The sequence below is a fragment of the Microcaecilia unicolor genome, chromosome 7 (genome assembly GCF_901765095.1).
Source record: "Microcaecilia unicolor chromosome 7, aMicUni1.1, whole genome shotgun sequence".
Taxonomy (NCBI): Eukaryota; Metazoa; Chordata; class Amphibia; order Gymnophiona; family Siphonopidae; genus Microcaecilia; species Microcaecilia unicolor.
In genome coordinates this window covers 259,298,103-259,320,252 of record NC_044037.1, presented here as the reverse complement: position 1 = coordinate 259,320,252, position 22,150 = coordinate 259,298,103, and the positions used below count along the sequence as shown (strand labels likewise).

At 41.3% G+C, this 22,150-nt stretch overlaps 1 protein-coding gene across 1 annotated transcript in view; it reads right to left on the bottom strand.

The window, feature by feature from the left end:
• Window positions 1–22,150, bottom strand: part of GTDC1 (glycosyltransferase like domain containing 1) — a 451,648-nt gene that overhangs the window by 79,712 nt on the left and 349,786 nt on the right. Inside the window, 2 exon segments of the mRNA XM_030209762.1 lie at window positions 8,245–8,295; window positions 8,298–8,353. Coding sequence (XP_030065622.1) covers window positions 8,245–8,295; window positions 8,298–8,353 — 107 coding nt within the window.

The window sequence follows — 22,150 nt, the reverse complement described above, 5'->3', positions numbered from 1 at the left end:
GTGCCGAAACATGGACCGTGTCGGGTCCTCTCGTCCAAGCAGCGAATAAGCATCTTTTAAGCACCATTTCCTGTGTTGGAGTGCCTGTTGGCCAGTCTCTGCTTTTGTTTGATTATTATGGTGGTGCGGTGAGACCCAGGTTACATATTGCTATTTTGCTAATTTCATCTAGATATTCAGCAATTCTCATCTGGTAAAAGTGCTGCTGGGTCTAACTAGATAAATTAGTCGACTAGATTTTTCTATCTAACTTAAGCTGAGTAATGCTGAATGTCAGTGCTGTTTGGCTGAAGTATAGCTACACACCCTAGAAATGTTCCAGATGTTTTATTTTGTCTGGGTAACTGTTGTATGGGCAATAGTTTACCTAGGTAAAATTTACTTAACCAGGGAAGTATTTTAAACCCCACCAGGTCTATAAGACTAATTCCCAGGCAGATCTTTCGAATACTGATCTCTGTACTAAGAAGAAATCAAATCAAATTGCACTACTAGCAAAGATAACAATCTTTGCATCAAACAAAACTGTAGATCTAAAACCAAACAAAAAAAAAAAGAAAATGAAGTGCTCACCTATTACTCTCAAAGTGATGTTAAGTTGTAGTACAGATATTAAAAATACATTGTGCAAGCAATATTCATGCCAATAACTGTTTCTAAGTACGAGCATAAGTAATCATTTAGAGAAAGGGTAAATAACCCCAAAAGACTGGTATGAAATTATATATATATATATATATATATATATATATATATATATATATATATATATATATATATATATATATAGGAACTCTTTTATTTTGCCTATTTTATTTACACCCTAATTACTGATAATCATACCCTGTCCTGATATCATTATGTTATGTTGTTATCCATTTATCCTAATTACTGACAATTATACCTTGTCCTGATATCATTATATTATGTTGTTATCCACTTACCCACTTCTTAATCAACATAATTTTCGTATGAACCTTAATAGCAATAATTCTGAAATTCTTCTCTGTTAATATGATTGCCATAATATTCCTATGCACCTTATGTTATATATACTCTGATTCTCTATGTGATTGTAGTTGTATTATATTGTAAGCCACATTGAGCCTGCAAATAGGTGGGAAAATGTGGGATATAAATGCAGCAAAATAAAATAAATAAATAAATAAAATATAGCTCCTTTTTTATTTTTTTGTAAGTTATTTAACTGAATAAACATATTTAGGAAATTATTACTCCCCTTGTCTTTTATTTCCTTTCTATGAGCTACAGAAACAACATTAAGGGGGCCCTCTTTCCAAGCAGTGCTAAAAAGTGGCCCCAACTTGGGTCTTTCCGACGCACTGACATTTTTAGCACTGCCAGTAAAAGACAGATGTTTCTGTTTTTCCAATAATGGCCACGTGCTAATTTCCCCATTAGTGTGTAGTACGTGAGCCCTTACTGCCACTTATTTTGTAGGCCGTAAGGGCTCATGTACTAATCAGTTAGCGCGTGGCAATGCCTACCCACTAACCAATTAGCATAGCTGCACCCCACTCTCTACTCCCAAACATGCCCCCAGCACTAAAAGATAAATTTTATTTTTTTAGCACGTAGGTAGCATGTGCCGATCCCAAAATTATCGTGGGACACCTGAACGCACCCCATGGTACTGCTTTTTACTTGCAGTAAGCAAACATTAGTACTTACCACAGTACTTAGTGAAAGGACTCCTCATTGTTTTTTGTCCCTTACCCCCCCCCCCCCCTTTTACAAAGCCGCGCTAGCGACTGCCAGTGCAGTAATGCCGATACAGCCCATTCAAAGTGAATAGGCTGTGTTGGCATTACCGAGCAGCTTTGTAAAAAAAGAGGGGGGGGGGGGGGGGGTTAGTATATTATAGAATAGTCCACATGATTTTTTTTCTTTTTTTATCATTTCTCAGAGAAAGGTAATAAATATAATGGACATCTGAGTTTTGCATGGTAGGTGTGGAACATGATAAAAAGAAGCAGAACATCGACAAGAAGGTGAATAGTACAAATGGAGCAGGAATTGTTGGTTATTTCGTCCCATGATAAAAAATAACCAACAATCCCTGCCCCCATTTGCACTATTCACTTTCTTGTCAATATTCTGCTTCTGTTTATCATGTTCTGCTTTCACCATGCAAAACTCAAATGTCCATTCACAACATATGCATATTTAATTATTTATGGGCACATCTGCTAATTGACCATCTGGATTACTATAAAGGTTTATTAATATAAAAAGTAGAACAAAAATATGGTGGCCAGAAGTGGAGCAACAGAAGAAAAGTATGAACAGAAGGGAAACTAAGACTCGAAGCAAAATTTCCTGAAAATTATACAATTTTGAATGACCTATTTGATTGGGAAAGATGCAAACATTTGGCTAAGTAGCAGTGGCATACCAAGGGGGGGGGGGGGGGGGTGGTGGGGGCGGTCCGCCCCGGGTGCCAGTGGGTGGGGGGTGCTCCGCTCCCACCGCCTCCTTTAAACAAAATCGGCGAAGCAGTGTCGCAGGCAGCGCCTCGTCTGCCCTGCTTGTGAAAAAATCAAATCTCTCCTTCTCCTCGTCTTGACGTCGACTCGGGCCTTCCAATCAATCACTATGTCCCGCCCTCCTCTAAGGTAACTTCCGCGAGGGCGGGCGGGACATAGTGATTGATTGGAAGGCCCGAGTCGACGTCAAGACGAGGAGAAGGAGATTTGATTTTTTTACAAGCAGCAGGGCAGACGAGGCGCTGCCTGTGATGCTGCTTCGCCGATTCAGACAGTAGTGAGAACGGGACTGAGGTGGGGAAGGAGAGGGGCGAAAGGGACTCGGGTGGGGGTGTTCAGAGGGGAAAAGGGGAGGGGAGAAGGGGACTGGGGTGGGGATCTCAGACAGGGGAGGGGAGAAGGGGACTGGGTTGGGGATCTCAGAGGAGAGACGGGGAGGGGAGAAGGGGGTCTCAGACAGGGGAGGGGAGAAGGGGACTGGGGTGGGGGTCTCAGACAGAAGAAGGGGAGGGGAGAAGGGGACTGGGGTGGGGGTGTTCAGAGGGGAAAAGGGGAGAAGGGGACTGGGGTGGGGGTGTTCAGAGGGGAGAAGGGGACTGGGGTGGGGGTGTTCAGAGGGGAGGGGAGAAGGGGACTGGGGTGGGGATCTCAGACAGGGGGAGGGGAGAAGGGGACTGGGTTGGGGATCTCAGATGGGAGACGGGGAGGGGAGAAGGGGACTGGAGTGGAGATCTCAGACGGGGGAAGGGGAGGGGAGAAGGGGACTGGGGTGGGGGTGTTCAGAGGGGAAAATGGGACTGAGGTGGGGTCTCAGAAAGGGGAGGGGAGAAGGGGACTGGGGTGGGGGTCTCAGACGGGAGAAGGGGAGGGGAGAAGAGGACTGGGGTGGGGGTGTTCAGAGGGGAGAAGGGGACTGGGTTGGGGATCTCAGATGGGAGACGGGGAGGGGAGAAGGAGACTGGGGTGGGGTCTCAGACAGGGGAGGGGGAGGGGAGAAGGGGACTGGGGTGGGGGTCTCAGACAGGAGAAGGGGAGGGGAGAAGGGGACTGGGGTGGGGGTGTTCAGAGGGGAGAAGGGGGCTGGAACTGGGGGCTGAAAAAAGGGGCAGAGAGAGAGGGGACAGATCCTAGATGGAAGGGGGAGCAAGAGGGAGGGCAGACCCTGGATGGATGGGAGAGGGAGGGCAAATGGTGGATTGAAGGAGCAGAGAGAATGGGCAGACAGTGGAGTGGATGGAAGGGAAAGGGCAGACAGTGAATGGAGGGGGCAGAGACAGAGGGCAGATGTGGATGGAAGGGGCAGGGAGAGAGGGCAGACATTGGATGGAGGGGACAGCAGAGAGGGCTGACACTGGATGGCAGAGAACGAAGACAGATGCTGGATGGAAGGAAGACGGTGAAAGAAGATGAGGAAAGCAGAAACCAGAGACAACAAACTGTAAATAAAATATATATTTTTGTTTTTTGCTTTAGGATAAAGTAGTATTGTAGCTATGTTAATAAATGTTTATAATAGAACATGTAAACAAGGTAATCTTTTATTGGACTAATTTTAATACATTTTGACTAACTTTCGGAGAACAAAACCCCCTTCCTCAGGTCAGGATCGGTTACTGTAACAGCACTATACTGTACTGACCCGAGGACGGAGGTTTTGGCCTCTGAAAGCTAAATGTATTAGTCCAATAAAATGGTATTATTTTACTTTCTATATTTGTTTTATTTCTATTTGTTAATTTGTAAAGTGGTGATTGGTACTTGTTAGTTTTTTTCAAATTTACATCTGCTCTTTATATTTTGCACAGTACTAGGGGACAGTTTCTGTGGTGTTGCATTGTATGCAGAGTCTGGCATTGGGGGTTCATTTTAATTTTTGTCTAAATAGAAAGCTTATGATTACTTATTCTATAGTGGATTAGGGTGTATCTGTGTTTGTGAAAAAGACATGGCTTTCAGTTGGCATTGACTGTGCAGGATCTACGATCTGTACTATTCTGTCTGGTTTCGTTTTACAATAGGTGAATTGATGTTCTAGTGCTCACTGTAGTGTTTAAGATGCTTTCCTTTTCCTTGTGTGACTCGTAGAAATGACTGCTTATGGTATGGTAGAATTGCTCTATAGGTCCTGAGTGTTTTGTGGGGGGGGGGGGGGGGGGTGATAAAAAATGACCGGCCCCGGGTGTCAACTACCCTAGGTATTCCACTGCTAAGGAGAGTTCCAGAAATACACATAACTGTATTTTAAAAAGCAATAAAGATAAATTAAAAAGAAACTTGTTCATACCCAAAATCTTGTGTTTGTATAGTTTTACCACAGGGACATATTCAAATGTAATCACAGATTCTTTTTCCCAGACCTGTCTATCAGTTGTAGCATTCGAATGTCCTTCTCAGCTGAACTATCAAACTAACAATCAGCTCAATGCCAGAACTCACAACCAATGCCTTCAAACTTTGTTATGCTTATTGATAAAATTTCACCTGCCATCTTCTGGCAGAGATATATTTAAACTCTATCCAAACTATGCAAGTCTGAATTAAGAGTCTGCAATATTTCCACTATGAGGAGGAAAAGACCCCATTAGCTCAACTGTTGAAATCAAGAATTTTAGATTAAATCTTGAGATCAAATCAATGTGCCATAAAACACTTAAACTGTTGAGCAATATCTTCACACGTCTCAAAAAACAACCCCTTGCTCAGCTTTCAGTTTTATTTAATAATTATCAATGTTTTTTTTTAACTGTATACGTTAATCAAGACTGTGTTTGAAGAACATATTATATTGCTTCAGAATAATCCATTTGTGTATCTAAAATGTAAACTTCTACAAAACAGATGTTAAGGCCATGTGTCTCGAGAAAACCAGACTCATATGACCATCCAGCTCCACCAATGATCCAGGAACTAGAGCTCCAACCCAAAGATCCAGTTGCCTTTGAAGAGAACCCCATCCGAAAGGAGCAAACAAGTGATGGGGTCATTTCAAACAAACATCCATGTCGCCCTCAAAAATTTTTTTGAATACTTTAACAAACTTGGATAAAGCATAGGCTTTGCAAAACCCAGGATAGCAGCATAAATATGAAATGCCAGTAACCAATTGAAAATGCACAGGAGGCGAGTCTCTCTCAACTGGAATGAGGGGGCATAGGATGGAGGTGAAAGGGGACAGATTCAGGAGTAACCTGAAGAAATACTTTTCATGGAAAGGGTGGTGAATTTGTGGAACAGTCTTCTGGTGGAGATGTTGGAGACAAAGACTATCCTTCCTGTTTACTAAGCTGCGTGGCAACGTCGATACAGCCCATTCAAAGTGAATAGGTTGTGTTGGCATTAGGACACTGCAGCCATTACTGCGGCTTAGTAAACAGGGGGATATATCTGAATTCAAGAAAACTAGGGACACGTACATAGGATTAAGTTTCAACAAGCCAAGAGGAATAAAGAGATCAATAGGCATTCAAAAAAGAAGCTCCTTCTATGACTATAAATTTAACTGTTACATATACAAGGGAGGAAAAAGCCTCAGAGCCCCACCATGTTGATTTCACTTTCAACATTGGTTTCACTGGCAATTACTTCATTGGCATTAAGAAAAACAAAAACAAAAAACCCACCTTCCTCTGAATGTCCACAATGATGCATCAAATATCATGCTTAAATGAAATAGTAAAGATATAGAAAACGTATCTGTGCTCAATCAAACATATACAGTGGGGGAAATAAGTATTTGATCCCTTGCTGATTTTGTAAGTTTGCCCACTGACAAAGACATGAGCAGCCCATAATTGAAGGGTAGGTTATTGGTAACAGTGAGAGATAGCACATCACAAATTAAATCCGGAAAATCACATTGTGGAAAGTATATGAATTTATTTGCATTCTGCAGAGGGAAATAAGTATTTGATCCCCCACCAACCAGTAAGAGATCTGGCCCCTACAGACCAGGTAGATGCTCCAAATCAACTCGTTACCTGCATGACAGACAGCTGTCGGCAATGGTCACCTGTATGAAAGACACCTGTCCACAGACTCAGTGAATCAGTCAGACTCTAACCTCTACAAAATGGCCAAGAGCAAGGAGCTGTCTAAGGATGTCAGGGACAAGATCATACACCTGCACAAGGCTGGAATGGGCTACAAAACCATCAGTAAGACGCTGGGCGAGAAGGAGACAACTGTTGGTGCCATAGTAAGAAAATGGAAGAAGTACAAAATGACTGTCAATCGACAAAGATCTGGGGCTCCACGCAAAATCTCACCTCGTGGGGTATCCTTGATCATGAGGAAGGTTAGAAATCAGCCTACAACTACAAGGGGGGAACTTGTCAATGATCTCAAGGCAGCTGGGACCACTGTCACCACGAAAACCATTGGTAACACATTACGACATAACGGATTGCAATCCTGCAGTGCCCGCAAGGTCCCCCTGCTCCGGAAGGCACATGTGACGGCCCGTCTGAAGTTTGCCAGTGAACACCTGGATGATGCCGAGAGTGATTGGGAGAAGGTGCTGTGGTCAGATGAGACAAAAATTGAGCTCTTTGGCATGAACTCAACTCGCCGTGTTTGGAGGAAGAGAAATGCTGCCTATGACCCAAAGAACACCGTCCCCACTGTCAAGCATGGAGGTGGAAATGTTATGTTTTGGGGGTGTTTCTCTGCTAAGGGCACAGGACTACTTCACCGCATCAATGGGAGAATGGATAGGGCCATGTACCGTACAATTCTGAGTGACAACCTCCTTCCCTCCGCCAGGGCCTTAAAAATGGGTCGTGGCTGGGTCTTCCAGCACGACAATGACCCAAAACATACAGCCAAGGCAACAAAGGAGTGGCTCAGGAAGAAGCACATTAGGGTCATGGAGTGGCCTAGCCAGTCACCAGACCTTAATCCCATTGAAAACTTATGGAGGGAGCTGAAGCTGCGAGTTGCCAAGCGACAGCCCAGAACTCTTAATGATTTAGAGATGATCTGCAAAGAGGAGTGGACCAAAATTCCTCCTGACATGTGTGCAAACCTCATCATCAACTACAGAAGACGTCTGACCGCTGTGCTTGCCAACAAGTGTTTTGCCACCAAGTATTAGGTCTTGTTTGCCAGAGGGATTAAATACTTATTTCCCTCTGCAGAATGCAAATAAATTCATATACTTTCCACAATGTGATTTTCCGGATTTAATTTGTGATGTGCTATCTCTCACTGTTACCAATAACCTACCCTTCAATTATGGGCTGCTCATGTCTTTGTCAGTGGGCAAACTTACAAAATCAGCAAGGGATCAAATACTTATTTCCCCCACTGTAACTTTCCAGATAAGACTAAAAGTGGTTCCACTTTTTTGGCAAGTGCACAGGATCTCTAATGAAGAGGAAGAGACTGTTGGTGGCATGGATGGGCAGACTAGATAGGCCATGCTGAGGCTCATTTTCAAAGCACTTAGCCTCCCAAAGTTCCATAGAAACCTATGGAACTTAGCCTCCCAAAGTGCTTTGAAAATATGCCTGATAGTCTTTATCTGCCTTCATTTTTCTATATTCTATTGAGTAACTTACCTGATGATCAGAGTTCCCGAGGAGTAGTGTTGGGAAAGACAAGAGAGAAAAGGTAATGAGGAGCTACAGAATGAGTGCACTTGTAAGACAGTAAGAGGCATTTGAATTACATAAATAGATGCTCAGAAATAAGATAATCTCCTAAATAACATCAGAGACAACAGAAGAAAAGAAAATACCTGGTACATCCATGAATGTTTCTCCAAGGACAGACAGATGAAAATGTAGCATATTTTCTTAAGTTTCAGCAATATTTTAAAGAATGTCTCTGGGTCTTTGTCATGTTCCCTTGAAACAAACAGAATATATAATGGTTAGGTGATGGGTACCACAATTTGTTTTCAGCACTATGGGCCTGATTTGCTATTCCTTTCTACAAAGCACACAAAAAGTTAGCAAAGGCAATATAGATGTGCTAACCAATTAGTGCAGAAATGCCCACTCTCTGCAACCCCCGACATGCCCCCTTCCAAGGAAAAAAGTTTAAAAGTTTATTTGTGTACGCAAATGTCAAAGTTACCGCAGGTCACTTAAGCTCGTCCCACGGTATGCCCTTTTAAGCTGCGTTAGGAGCATGTTAGTGCCCAACGCAGCTTAATAAAAGGTCCCCTTAGTAAATCAAGCCTTCAGTTTAGCAGTGGAAGATCTAGTCATGGAAGCATAAATTCCCCTTTTATATACTAATTAACTGCGTAATAGTTTACTGCATGGGCACTTTTATACACAACTATTTTCTTCGTCAACACTGTCAAGGAAGTCTTACAACATTTCCTTACCTATTTCAGCTCCATGATTGGTCAATAGAGAAACTTGGAAATAAGATATGATGAAGATGTAATTATATAAACAATAAACATAGAAAATGATGCAAAATAAGGACTGCAAAGTCCATTTAGGGGCTCATTTTCAATACAGAAAAGCGTCCAAAAAGCAGCACAAAGCAGCAGATGAATGCTGTTGTTACCGCTCAAGCTACCTGCTTGGTTTGGATACAGTAGACGAGACACAGGATTGTAATCCTAGATGGAGCGTTGAAACCCTTGATGCAGCGGAAGCGAAACGGGGATTCCCTGTTGGGTTGAAGCCGGTGATATTTTGGACAGTGAAACACTGCAGCGATTGGATTGAAGCTAAGTGATTTGTGGCTGTAACACCAGGACTGAAAAGTAGCAGTATTGATTTGATATTGAACTGATGTAAACTGCATGAATAGAACGGAAAGTAATTGATTCTATCTACATTCTGTGCTCTATGAAGTATACATACACGTTTGTCACCTTATTAGTAGTATTGACAAAAGGTTTGCAATATATATACCTTGAGACACTAAGGAATTGTGGAGTTTTTTTGAGCCAGATGATGGTGCGCTGGGCCCATGCCTTATAGGCTGTAATTTCAGGCTGGCTGGGTGGCGTTACTGAGGCTTTTTTCTCCACTATTGAGTTAAGCCTGGGTTGACAGCTGCAATATTTATTGATTAAATTTTAACTGCCAGACCCTTGACCATTCTTCTCTCTTCTAACCATTCTTCAACACACAAAAAAGTTTGGGGGGCCTTTTTATTAAGCTGCGTAGTCACCTACATGTGCCCATGTGTCAATTTTGAGTTACCACCTGGCTACCGCGTGGCCCTTGCGGTAATTTCATTTTTGACACACATCTGCTATGCGCGCCAGAAAATATTTTTATTTTCTGATATGCGGGCAGTAATCAGCATTTTATGTGCATAGAGCATTACTGCCCAGTAACTGCATGAGACCTTACCGCTAGGTCAATGGCTGGTGGTAAGGTCTCAGACACAAAATGGACATGTGGCAATTTTCATTTTGCTGCACATCCATTTTTGGCAAAAATGTAAAAAGGCATTTTTTTACAGGTGCACTGAAAAATTCTGCGCACGTCCAAAACACGTATCTACACTACTGCAGGTCATTTTTTTGCGTGCCTTTGTAGAAGGGCCCTTTGTGAAGAAAAATAGCCATGTAAAATTAGAATTTAAAAAACTGCGTAAAAGACGGGCTGTTATTGAAAACAATTATTATTAAATTTTAAGAAACATGTTTCTAGATGACAGAGGGAGAAGACAATGGTGATGGTCCAAACTTGCAGCTAAATCTTAGATAAGAAAAGGAGTGAAACAGTTCTATGGACAAGAAGACTGAAGAGGCCCCATGTTGCACTGAAAACAGGGTGGTAAATTTTGTGCATACTTGGGGCAAATTCTATAAAATAGGTGCTAACATTTACAATTGTATGTGCACATATACACATATATATATGTCGACATATTGCCTAAATGCTATTCTGTAAATACCCACTTAACTTATCTAGAATGTATTTCCAAGGGGGTGTACACAGATGCAGAGCATGGGTAAAACCCACATTTTCATATGTAACCTGTAAGTTATATGTATATCTGTGACATTTAGAAACACAGAACATAGAAACATGACGGTAGATAAGAGCCAAAATGACCATCCAGTCTGGCCAGCCCACAGCAACCACTATCTCCTCCTTTCCCTAATAGATCCCACGTGTCTGTCCCATGCTTTCTTAAATTCAGATATAGTCCTCATCTCCACCATCTCCATTGAGGGGCGGTTCTACATGTCCACCAACCTTTCTGTGAAAACATATTTCCTTAGATTACTCCTGAGCCCGTAATCTCTTAACTTCATTTTATGCCCTCTTGGGCTCATCTCCTGTACATTAATGCCACAGAGGTATTTAAACATCTCTATCATAACCCCTCTCTCCTGCCTTTCTTCCAAAGTACACGTATTGAGAGCCTTAAGCCTGTCCCCATATGCTTTATGAAAGAGACAATTGACCAATTTTGTAGCTGCCCTCTATACCGACTTCATCCTGTTTATATATTTTTGTAGCTCTATGGGTGGTATAAGTGCTCTTGCCTAAATATTACACACATTTATACCTAGTTAGGGAAGTAATCCATAAAGGAAAAGTAGGCACCTACCTTCCTTTATAGTATGGACTCCTACCAGGCACCATATAATAGCATTTCCCCATATAAAGTGAAGCTGTCTAGGCATTTCTAAAGCTTCCTATGAAATGATCTATATCAGCCTCTTCAGACAATGTCACCCACTTGTGTGACTGATTCATCCTGGTTGTCTATAGAAAATTCAATTACAAAGTCTAAATAGCAGCAATTTAAACAGTTAGAAAAGGAGATAAAAAATGCGAAATGACACAATTCATTATGAGACTAGTGATAGGAGCTCAAAATCAGGAGGCTATAAAGCAAGCTTGTCCCATTTCAGTCCTTGAGTGCTTCACATGGGCCAGATTTTCAGGATATTCCTAATGATTATTAATCAGAGAGATTTGCATGCACACTAAATCCACTGTATGCTGATATCTCTCATGCATAATCATTACGTATATTCTGAAAACCTGACCTGTTTCTGGTCCTCAACTACTGAACTAGATAAGCCTGCTATACAGTTTAAAAATATGATATGTCCTTCTTGAGGTGAGATTCAGGAAAATATTATTGTGAGGTCAATTTTCAAGGTGGGGGGGGGGGGGGGGGTGGCCATCACAAAGTAAGTAAATGACTTATCTGCTTATCTTTATGCTGGGTTTTTAGCCTGAATTTAAGAAGTGCTGATGAATATGCAGTCCTAAATGTAAGTAGGTAAGTTATCCATTCAAGTCAGGACAACTATTTGTGTGATCCTACTTAAATGGATTAAAGGCGTTATATACTTTGTTTGCATTGTTTTAGAATTTGCTCCTGTTGATTATACATTGCAAGTCCCTGAAGCAGTTAACGAAACGCTGGCCACCGTCAGACAAAAGCAGTGTTGTGAGAACTTATAAGTTAAGTACTATTTTTTCTCAAAGTGATTTGAAGTGGAGCATTATTGTTTTTTTCTTAAAAATTAAAGATTTTTTATGCCTGTGATCCAGGGGTGTGCTGGTAAATTTTTAACAACAGGCTCTTTCTCCGGACGTAGCCAGCTCTGCAGTTGGAAGGGCCAGGGGTGGCCGTGGGGGTGGGGGGGGTGGGGTGGGGGGGTGGGGTGGGGGAGCAACACGTGTCTCTCTCTCCTCCCTCCCTTCTTGCGGGCACGCTAGGCATACCTTTGCTGGCAGCCAATAAATGGACTGCCACCACGCCCAATGTCTTGCTCTGAGTAGCATGCTGGAACTTCTCTCACATGCTCGAGAAGTCCCAGCCTGCTGCCCAGAGCTGGAAACAAGGAGCGAAGAGCAGCAGTAGTCTATTTACTTGGTTGGCAGGGTTCAGCATCCCCACCAGCAAAGTAAAAGAGAATTCAGCAGGGGACCCAAGCCCATATTTTGGAAGCCAGTTGTTAAAGTAGCCATGGAGGGCCCTACTTTAACAACCGGCTCCCAAAATTCTTAAAAAATTAACAACCGGCTCTTGCGAGCCTGTGAGAGCCTGCTCCAGCACACCACTGCTGTGATCGACACTGGAACCCTCATAGACCATAGTTGCTTGAATTGGTTGGGGTCTGCTGAGGCTTTTTCCTCCTTGTGTTTAAAATATTGTGTTTGTCTCTTGTTATACTGAATCTGATGTGAGACGTATTGAAGATATGAAGAATATTTATTGCAATGCAAGGGCTAGAGGGAAGGGGTTAAAATAAGGGAAAAATGCATTGTCTATTTATGAATGAAAACTCATCATGTTTCAATTTCAGCAGAAACCAATTGAACTGGGGACATAGAAAAACAAGAGGAGACTGGCAAGCCAAAAAGGGAGGTATGGGTAGCATGAAAGATAATCGGATGCTGCAAACTTATGAAAGTGATGACTATAAGAAAATATTACAAGGCTGGCCCAGAGGCTACTTCTTTTGCATAGCACCCTGACTGCATGAAACCTTAAGTTTTGCACTTTCTAAGCTGGAAGAGCATCAACACATTGAAGAAGTCACATGTAATGATGTGATGTGCAATCTGGCAACCTAAGGTTTAATTTAGTTTTAAGTTCTCTGTGAATAAACAGGTAAGCTGGATGTGTTAATTTCAGCTTATTAAAAGAAAAGCACACAGGAAGGTGAGTGAAGATGATTTTAAGTCTATACTGTTGAAGTAAGTTGACAGACTGTTGAAAATAAATGTAAAAAAAAGAGAAGAAAATCCAAGATTACTGCATTCTTTGTTATACCACATGTTCAAACTTTATTTAAAAAAAAACCTCCTTGACCAGAAAACCAACCCTGTAAATTATTGCTTTTGAAAGTATTAGGGTATATTAATCAAACACATTTGGTGTATTTTGAACATAAACAGCTAATTCTGTAATATATTCCTGTTGAAAGTATTAGGGTATGTTAATCAAACACCTCTGGGGATAATTCTCAACAGGTTGCCTAGAGTATGGGGCCCTTTTACTAAACCACGTAGGTGCCTACGAACGCCCAACATATGCCAATTCAGAACTACCACCCGGCTAGCTTGTGGCCCGCCAGGCGGTAATTTCATTTTTTACATGCACCCACTACGCGTGCCGGAAAATTTCAAGTGCTAACCAGGCGGTATCAGAATTGTACGTGTGCTGACGATTACCAACCGGTTAACACGTGAGACCTTACTGCAAAGAGAATGGATGGTGGTAAGGTCTCAGGCCCAAAATGGATGCCAATTTTCATTTTGCCAAACATCCATTTTTGACTAAAAAAAAAAAAGGCCTTTTTTGCAGGTGTGTTGAAACATGGACCTGTACATGCGTCTACACCAGTGCAGGCCACTTTTCAGCGTACCTTAGTAAAAGGACCCCTATGTGAGCCTTAAGGGTCATATTTATAATGGCAATCCTGCATATAGAGGCCCTTTTACAAAGCAGTGGTAAGCCTACCGTGGCCTTACTGCGCAGCAATCCGGAACTACCACCGGCCCAATGTGGATGCCAGTGGTAGTTCCACCCCTAGCGTGCGACATTTACAGTACTAGCAGAAATATTTGAAAAATATTTTAGCAGGGTTTACGCGGTGGTAATTAGGCAGCGCTGTGCGCTGGCCGGTTACCACTGTGTTAGTGTGAGAACCCTTACTGTCACCTCAATGGGTGGTGGTGGTAAGTGCTTCCTCCCTCCCCCCCCCCCCCCCCCCCATGGCCACACGGTAAATGCAATGTTACTGCACGGCCATTTATTTTTTTGGCCTTTTTTCCCCCGCTGCGGTAAAAAGGGCTTCAGCGCATAGCAAAAATGGCCACTGCCACTAGTGCAAAGCCCCTTTTACTGTAGCTTAGTAAAAGGGCCCCATAATTGCCATCATAGAATCCTAGCTTAAGTCCGTAGTTACATGCCTAACTTTAGGTGTGGGTACTTATACTAGCTGAATGGCTGATGTAAATGCTTGCACCGTTCTGCTGTCAGTTAGGTGCCTAACTGGTAGTATGCTATAATTTGCGTGCAAGTGCTAGGCATGCCCTGACCTGCCTATGCCCCTCCCACATTCACAGCCCCTTGCAGATGCACGATAAACTAATTATACACTATGGAATACTGACTAAGGGGTCCTGTAAATAGGCCTGGGAACCATTGTAATAAAGAGTTCTGTAAAGGTATCTGTCCAAGGTTATTGTACATTTTAGGTATATAGGAAAGCAGGTCAACCTGTCACTTAAATGCTGATGCTACAAAGTAGCAAAGGGGGCCTTGTAGTTTACAATCCTAGGAGACAGAAGATGCACCATCTCTTTAGTCATATAAGAAATGGACAAACTCACTTGATGTAACCTCTTAGTTTAAACTATATTGCAGGGCTACCACATGAAAATAAGGAAAGTATTGCCTTTCGGGGCTGACAAATGAGCATGGTATGCAGAACATGAGAGCCTTGGGTTTAATCCTCTGTCACTTGTGGGGTTTTTCTACTGCTGCAAGGAAATGTTTACAATATACCAGGGCTGCAACACAACGTCTTCAGCAAAGGAATAAATAAAGGGATACGGGGGGGGGGGGGGGGGGGGTAAGATTTCCTAATGCTATGTTTCTAACTCTTATGAGATTTCAATAGCTAAAATCCAAATTCACTTCGACAACAAAGAATTCTGTGTCTTCTTAAAAGTAAGGCATGAAATGAAGTGGTTTAATTCTGCATTTTAAGTCATATGAGTAGGATATTTGTGCTATGTATGCTGTATGTTTTGTGTATTTATGTTTTGTAAATGTTATTTTGTGAGCTGCTTTAGAACTATGGCAGTATGCAGGTTATAAATGATTGCTGCATCTGATTGCTTAATGTTATCCTTTCTCTCATTTAGGGGCTTTTTACTAAAGGGCTGCTGCGGGGCACCCTGGAACTACCAGCCCAACAAGGATGCCAGCGGTAGATCCACCCCCAATGCACGCCATTTCCGGCACCAGCAGAAATATTATAAAAATATTTCCACAGGGGCTTAACCGGCGGTAACCAGGCAGCATACGACGCATGACATTGCCTGGTTACCGCTGGGTTAGCGTGGGAGGCAGTAAGGGCTCCCACAGGAAATGGCCGTGTGGATGTATATATTTAAAGCAATGCCATTTCCTTTTTTTCCCCACAAAAACTCTGCTACGGTAAAAGGGGCCTCAGTGCACAGCAAATAAATTCTCAGAGAACACCGCAGGGCTCCTTTTACCATAGCATAGCAAAAGGGTCCCTAAGATTGGGTTGCTTAAAGGTAAAAATTATACCAGTTCTATAATTGTGAATTTTCCAATGTTACTAATAAAAAAAATTTTGCATACAAAAAAATGTTTTGAGCTGACATTATTCATCCATGGGAATGTTTGAACAATGTGTAGATATACAATGGAGAATTGTAAATTGTCTTCTCATTTCATGATATGTGGCATGAAAAAAGAAAGAAAATTTCCTACAGAACCGACAGTTAAATCATATAAAAAGAGTAAGGAAAGGATCAATGGGCTTCTATTAATAAAAAGGAGGACCATAAAAATAAAAAATAGAAGTTTATTAAGAGGCCAATAAAAATGAGACGACACGGGGCTGTGTTTTGACTACACAATGCCTGCTTCAGGAGTTGATGCATCTATAAACATACAACAAAATACATTTTGTTTCCAATAATAAAGCAACCATACAAATAGAATACAACAGGTAAACCATAAGCTTATGTAAAATCATTACGTTAAAACAAATTATACAAAAATATATGTTTGTATAAAAAATGATATTAAATGAGTTTTTATACAAATATATATTTTTGTATAATTTATTTTAATGTAATGATTTTGTTGTATGTTTATATATGCATTGACTCCTGAAGTAGCCATGGTATCGTCGAAACATGGCTTCCTGTCAAATCTCATTTATGTTGGCTGCTTAATAAACTTCTACATTTTTAATTCTGGGAGCCCCTTTTTATCATTGGAAGCCCATTGGTCCTTTCCCTACTCTTTTTGTTACTCACCACTATATATCTACCATATTTTGATTAGCATATTCTTCTTAAAAAAGGAGTACGGAACTTCAGAGGTGAACCTCCAAATAGGAAGTCGGTTGAACCACCTCGTATTGTCATCAGTCCACTTCACTCCCAATAACTATTTTTAAAACAATTTTTGCAATGAATATAGGGTCAGATTCTATATAAATAGGTGCTTAAAAACTCTGAGCAGAATAAATATCTGCCTAAGCGTATTCTGTAAGTGGTGCCTATATTTAGGCGCAGTATGTAGAATACGTTTAGTTGATATGACAGTGCCAAGGGAAATGTGGCATAAATACTGGCGCATAGGTTTAGGCACACAGGGGCATATTCTATAACTGTGCACGTAAATTTTGGAACACCCATGAAACTCCCCTTTCCCCTGCCTATAATAACCACACCGTTTTTTGGCTGCATGCATTAGAATTTAGGCACAGTGAGTTAAGAATACACTTAGGGGCCCTTTTACAAAGGCACGCAAGGGCCTACAAGCATGTTGTGTGTGTCAAATCAGCATTACTGCCCAGCTAGCGTGTGTGCCTGGTTGCAATTCTGAGTTTGGCACACACCAAAAACAGGCGGTAGAAAATAACTGCCTGCGACTAAATTTAGTCATGCGGAGCAGCGCTCAGCATAGTCTATATATTGCATGGAAATTTAGGCTTATTCTATAAAGAAGCATAGGCTCCCACTTACAGAATACTGCAAGTTATGCACTAAAGTGCTGCATTTTGGCATAGTGGAGGAGTGGCCTAGTGGTTAGGGTGGTGGACTTGGTTAGGGTGGTGGACTTTGGTCCTGGGGAACTGAGGAACTGAGTTCGATTCCCACTTCAGGCACAGGCAACTCCTTGTGACTCTGGGCAAGTCACTTAACCCTCCATTGCCCCATGTAAGCTGCATTGAGCCTGCCATGAGTGGGAAAGTGCGGGGTACAAATGTAACAAAAAAATATATATATACATTTACATCAGCCACAGACCTGGCAAAAGTGGGTAAGCCTAAATGTAGGCACACTGTCAACTTACACTAGCATTATTATTACTACTACTATTTAAAAAATTACAAATAATACAAAACACAGCCGCCAGATTGTTATGTGAATCTCAAATGTACAATAGGAACATTACTGTAATGCTTACACTGGCTGCCGATATGAGCAAGGATCATTTTCAAATGTACCCTGACTCACAAGACATTATATGGTCAGTCACCATTATACTTTAGTAAATATTATTCCAGTTGGAAAGAGACACATCATTCATGTGCAGGTATAACATTGCTTTTTCCTGTTATGAAAAAAAAATATTTTCTAACACAGGGGCATTCCCGGTGGTAATTGGCAGTTGGTGCAGGCTGGTTACCGCATAGGTAATGCGTGAGCCCTTACCGCTAAGTCAATGGGTGGCATTAAGGGCTCAGGCTGTAAATAGATGTGCTGGTTTTAATTTTGCTGCATGTCCATTTCCTGCCCCCCCCCCAAAACACCCCTTTTTTGCAGATGTGGTAGAGGAATGGTCCAGCGAGCATCCAACACACGCACCTGCATTACTGCAGGTCACTTTAGGCGCACCTTTGTAAAAGGACCGCTTAGTGAGTTGTGCATGTAAATTCTAACTATTGCCAATTAGTGCTCATTATTGCTCGTTAAGACCTGTTATCAACACTGATTAGTTTGTTAAGCCAATTAAGGGGGTCTTTTACTAAGGTGTGCTGGTGTTTTTAGTGAATGTTAAAAATAGGTGCTCGCTAAATGCTAAAGATGACAATACATTCCTATGGGCGTCTAACATTTAGCGTACGCCTATTTTTAACACGCGCTAGAAATGCCAGCGCGCCTAAGTAAAAGACCCCCCCCCCCGCCAAGTTATGCGCATTGTTATAGAATACACTTGAATTTCAGGTTTAGGAAGGTACGTGATGAACTTTTGATATTTTGTGCTGGTAGGTCAATTAGGTCTGACATGTATGATGGGGCCTCTCCATGGATGATTTTATGAGTTAAGGTACAGATTTTGAATACAATTCGATCTTTTAGTGGTAGCCAATGTAATTTTTCTCTGAGGGGTTTGGCGCTCTCATATTTTGCCTTTCCGAATATGAGTCTGGCTGCGGTGTTTTGGGCAGTTTGGAGTTTCTTAATTGTTTTTGCTTTGCATCTTGCGTAAATGGAATTACAGTAATCCAAATGGCTCAGTACTAGTGATTGCACCAACTTGCGGAATACTTCTCTTGGGAAAAAAGGTTTCACTCTTTTCAACTTCCACATTGCAAGAAACATTTTCTTTGTAACATTCTTCGCATGGCAATCTAGGGTAAGATTTCGGTCAATAGTAACACCCAGGAGTTTCAGGGTATCCACAACAGGGAGGATGTAGCTTGGTGTATTTATATTGCCGTAATTAGTTTTGTTAAACTGCGATGATAGGAAAAGACATTGTGTCTTTTCTGCGTTAAGCTTGAGCAGGAATGCATTCGACCATGAGTTCATAATTTGGAAGCTGGTATTACTTTTATCTGTAATTTCTGATGTTGTTCTTAAATGGAATGTATATCGTAACATTGTTGGCGTAAATGTACGGGTTTAGGCCTTGGTTGGATAGTTATCTGGCCAATGGAAACATCATTAAGTTAAAGAGGATCGGTGAAAGTGGCAATCCCTGAGGCACTCCACATCCAGGTCTCCATGGTGATGATATGATCGACTTAGATATCACTTGATAAGATCTTACAGTTAGGAAGTTATAAAACCAGTTCAATACATTTCCACCCAATCCAAAGTATTCTAGGATGTTTGATAGAACACCATGGTTAACCATGTCAAAAGCGCTGGACATGTCGAACTGGAGGAGAACACTGTTGCCAGTTGCAATAATTTGTTTGAATTTAGTCAGGAGTGTTATAAGAACTGTTTCAGTGCTGTGATTTGAACGGAATCCAGATTGGGATGCATGTAATACTGAGAATTTACTCAAGTAGTCAGTAAGTTGTTTAGTTACTAGGCTTTCCATTAACTGGACTACAAGAGGGATGGATGCAACTGGGTGATAGTTGGTTATATCATTTAATTTTTTCTTCTGGTCTTTGGGAATTGGTGTAAGTAATATATTACCTTTATCCATAGGAAAGGATCCATGTTGGAGCATATGGTTTAAATAGGAGGTGAGATCAGTTAGGAAACATTGAGGAGCAGATTTTATTAAATGACTAGGGCATGCGTCTAATTTGCAATGGAATTTGGTGAATCTATTGATCGTTTGGGTGACTGTATCCTCAGTTAGAGAGTTGAAATTTGTCCATATTCGGTCTACTGGATATTCATCGGTGGTTGGGTCCAAGTAATCAATAAATGTTTCATAATTAGAGGAATTAGTTGATAAGGTGGATCTTAGCTTGATGATTTTTTGATTGAAGTAAGTGGCTAGATCATTTGCTGATGGGGTATCTGAATTAGTTGAGGTGACCGGCGTAACATCTAAAAGATTATGTACAGATTGGAATAACTTGTGTAAATCTTTGTAATCTGGTCCAATTTTGGATTTGTAGAATGATCTTTTAGTCTGTCTGATGGTATATTTGTATTTTCTTAACATTAGTTAAGAAAATACAAATATAACATAGTATATTCATTGCAAAAATCTTTAAATAGTTATTGGGAGTGAAGTGGACTGATGACAATATAAGGTGGCTCGACTGGCTTCCTATTTACTACTACTACTAATAATAATCATCACACAATGCTGCACACATTATATGCAGGTACATTCTCTGTCCCTAGACAGCTCACAATCTATGTTTTTGTACCTGGGGCAATGGAGGGTTAAGTGACTTGCGCAAGGTTACAAGGAGCTGCAGTGGGAATCAAACCCAGGTTGCCAGGATCAAAGGCAGCTGCACTAACCATTAGGCCACTCCTCCCTACTTGGAGGTTCACCTCTGAAGTTCCATACTCCAAGAAGAACATGCAAATCAAAATACTGTACATATACAATGCTGACTGATATTGATCAAGTGATCTTCCACAGTATTTGTAGGGTGATATATGCCATCGGGATACTTATGAATTATTTCTGAGCACATAACACACTTTTTTTTTTTATTGTTAGCATTGGGAAATTCACAGTTATAGAATTGGTATAATTTTGACCTTTAGGCAGCCCAGTCTTAGTGTATAATACAGTTAAGATCCAGGATGGACATTTAATTTAGTTTTCCCAGCCATAGGTTTTTACTACACTTGCAGTTTCTGACTTGTGCCTTACTAAACTACCTCACCAACCCACCCCAGTTATGAAAGTCCACCTTCTATACTTACCCCTAACACTTTCCTTCTTTCTTCACTTACTCAATCTTTGTACACTACTAATTGTATCTGATATCCTGGAATGACAATGTCATAAGAAAACTCTGTAAGCCACATTGAGCCTGCAAATAGGTGGGAAAATGTGGGATACAAATGCAATAAATAATAATAATAAAAGTGTAGTGTGTGGGACACTTAATCAACGGCAAGCTAATTATTAACTGAGGTGCCTGCTGAGTGAGACAAAATCTGAATTACCTGAAACTTGCCAGGTTCCTTCTTAGGAAATCACTTGTACTTTCTCCAATGAGGGTTCCACGTATGGATCTGCTATCTGCTCAGGTAACTTATGATTATATAGCTAAAACGATGAATGCACAGTGACAATTTTCCTTTCACTTCCCATATTTTTCAGCAATAAGGTAATGCCTGAACCAAGGGTCAATTCTGTCAACCAGCAGAGAGGTGACGGCTAAACCTCAATCTTCAACTATCCTCATGGGTGACTTGTCAGCAAGCTTTTGGGCATTGGAATACCTTGTGGCAGCGCAGCAACAGCAGGCCTGTTATTTTGAAGAGAGGAAGTCCCCAGTGTTCAAGCACTATAAAGTTACAGTAAACTTTAATACTGTATGTTGATTTTTTTTAAAGATAGAATTTTAAACCACAGGACTCTGAAATGCTTCAAGTTGAGGGCTGCCTCACACTATTGTCTTCACCTGCATCTCATCTCTTTTTTTGCCCTTTTTAGCCTTCTTCCTTTTACACTGACTTGGTAGCAGATTAAAGATATCTATGATACATCTTTTTTTTCCTGAGACATCACAACATGCTTTTTCTGAACTTGGGTCATGCTGATTTCCATGAGCAGGCCTTGGGTGGCACCTTTCTCTAGGACTAGACTTTGACCTGGAATTGCTGCAGTTTGAATCACTGTCCTTTTATAACAGGGTGCCTAAATTTGTTATTATGCATTTTGTATACCACATTTTTTTGGCAAGGCAAGTCAAGGCAGTGTATAATTTAAGGTTAAGAAAAGGAAAAGAACTCCATAATCACAGACAGGAAAGAGACAAGCAAACCAGGAATCACCTAGACCCCAAATGGCTCATCGAACGCCAAGCCAAAGTAATGGGTTTTCAATGAAGACCTAAAAGCTTTATATGATAGTTCTGACTGAAGAGATAGAGGCAAACTGTTCTCCAGATGGGGTGCAAGAAAGGAAAATGCACAATTATGCGTTAACTCCCATTAGCATGGGGGGGGGGGGGGGCAGGTAGAACCAGTCTGTTCATTAAGGGAATGAAGGTTACATGGAATTCAGTGGAATATCGTAAGGAAGAAAAG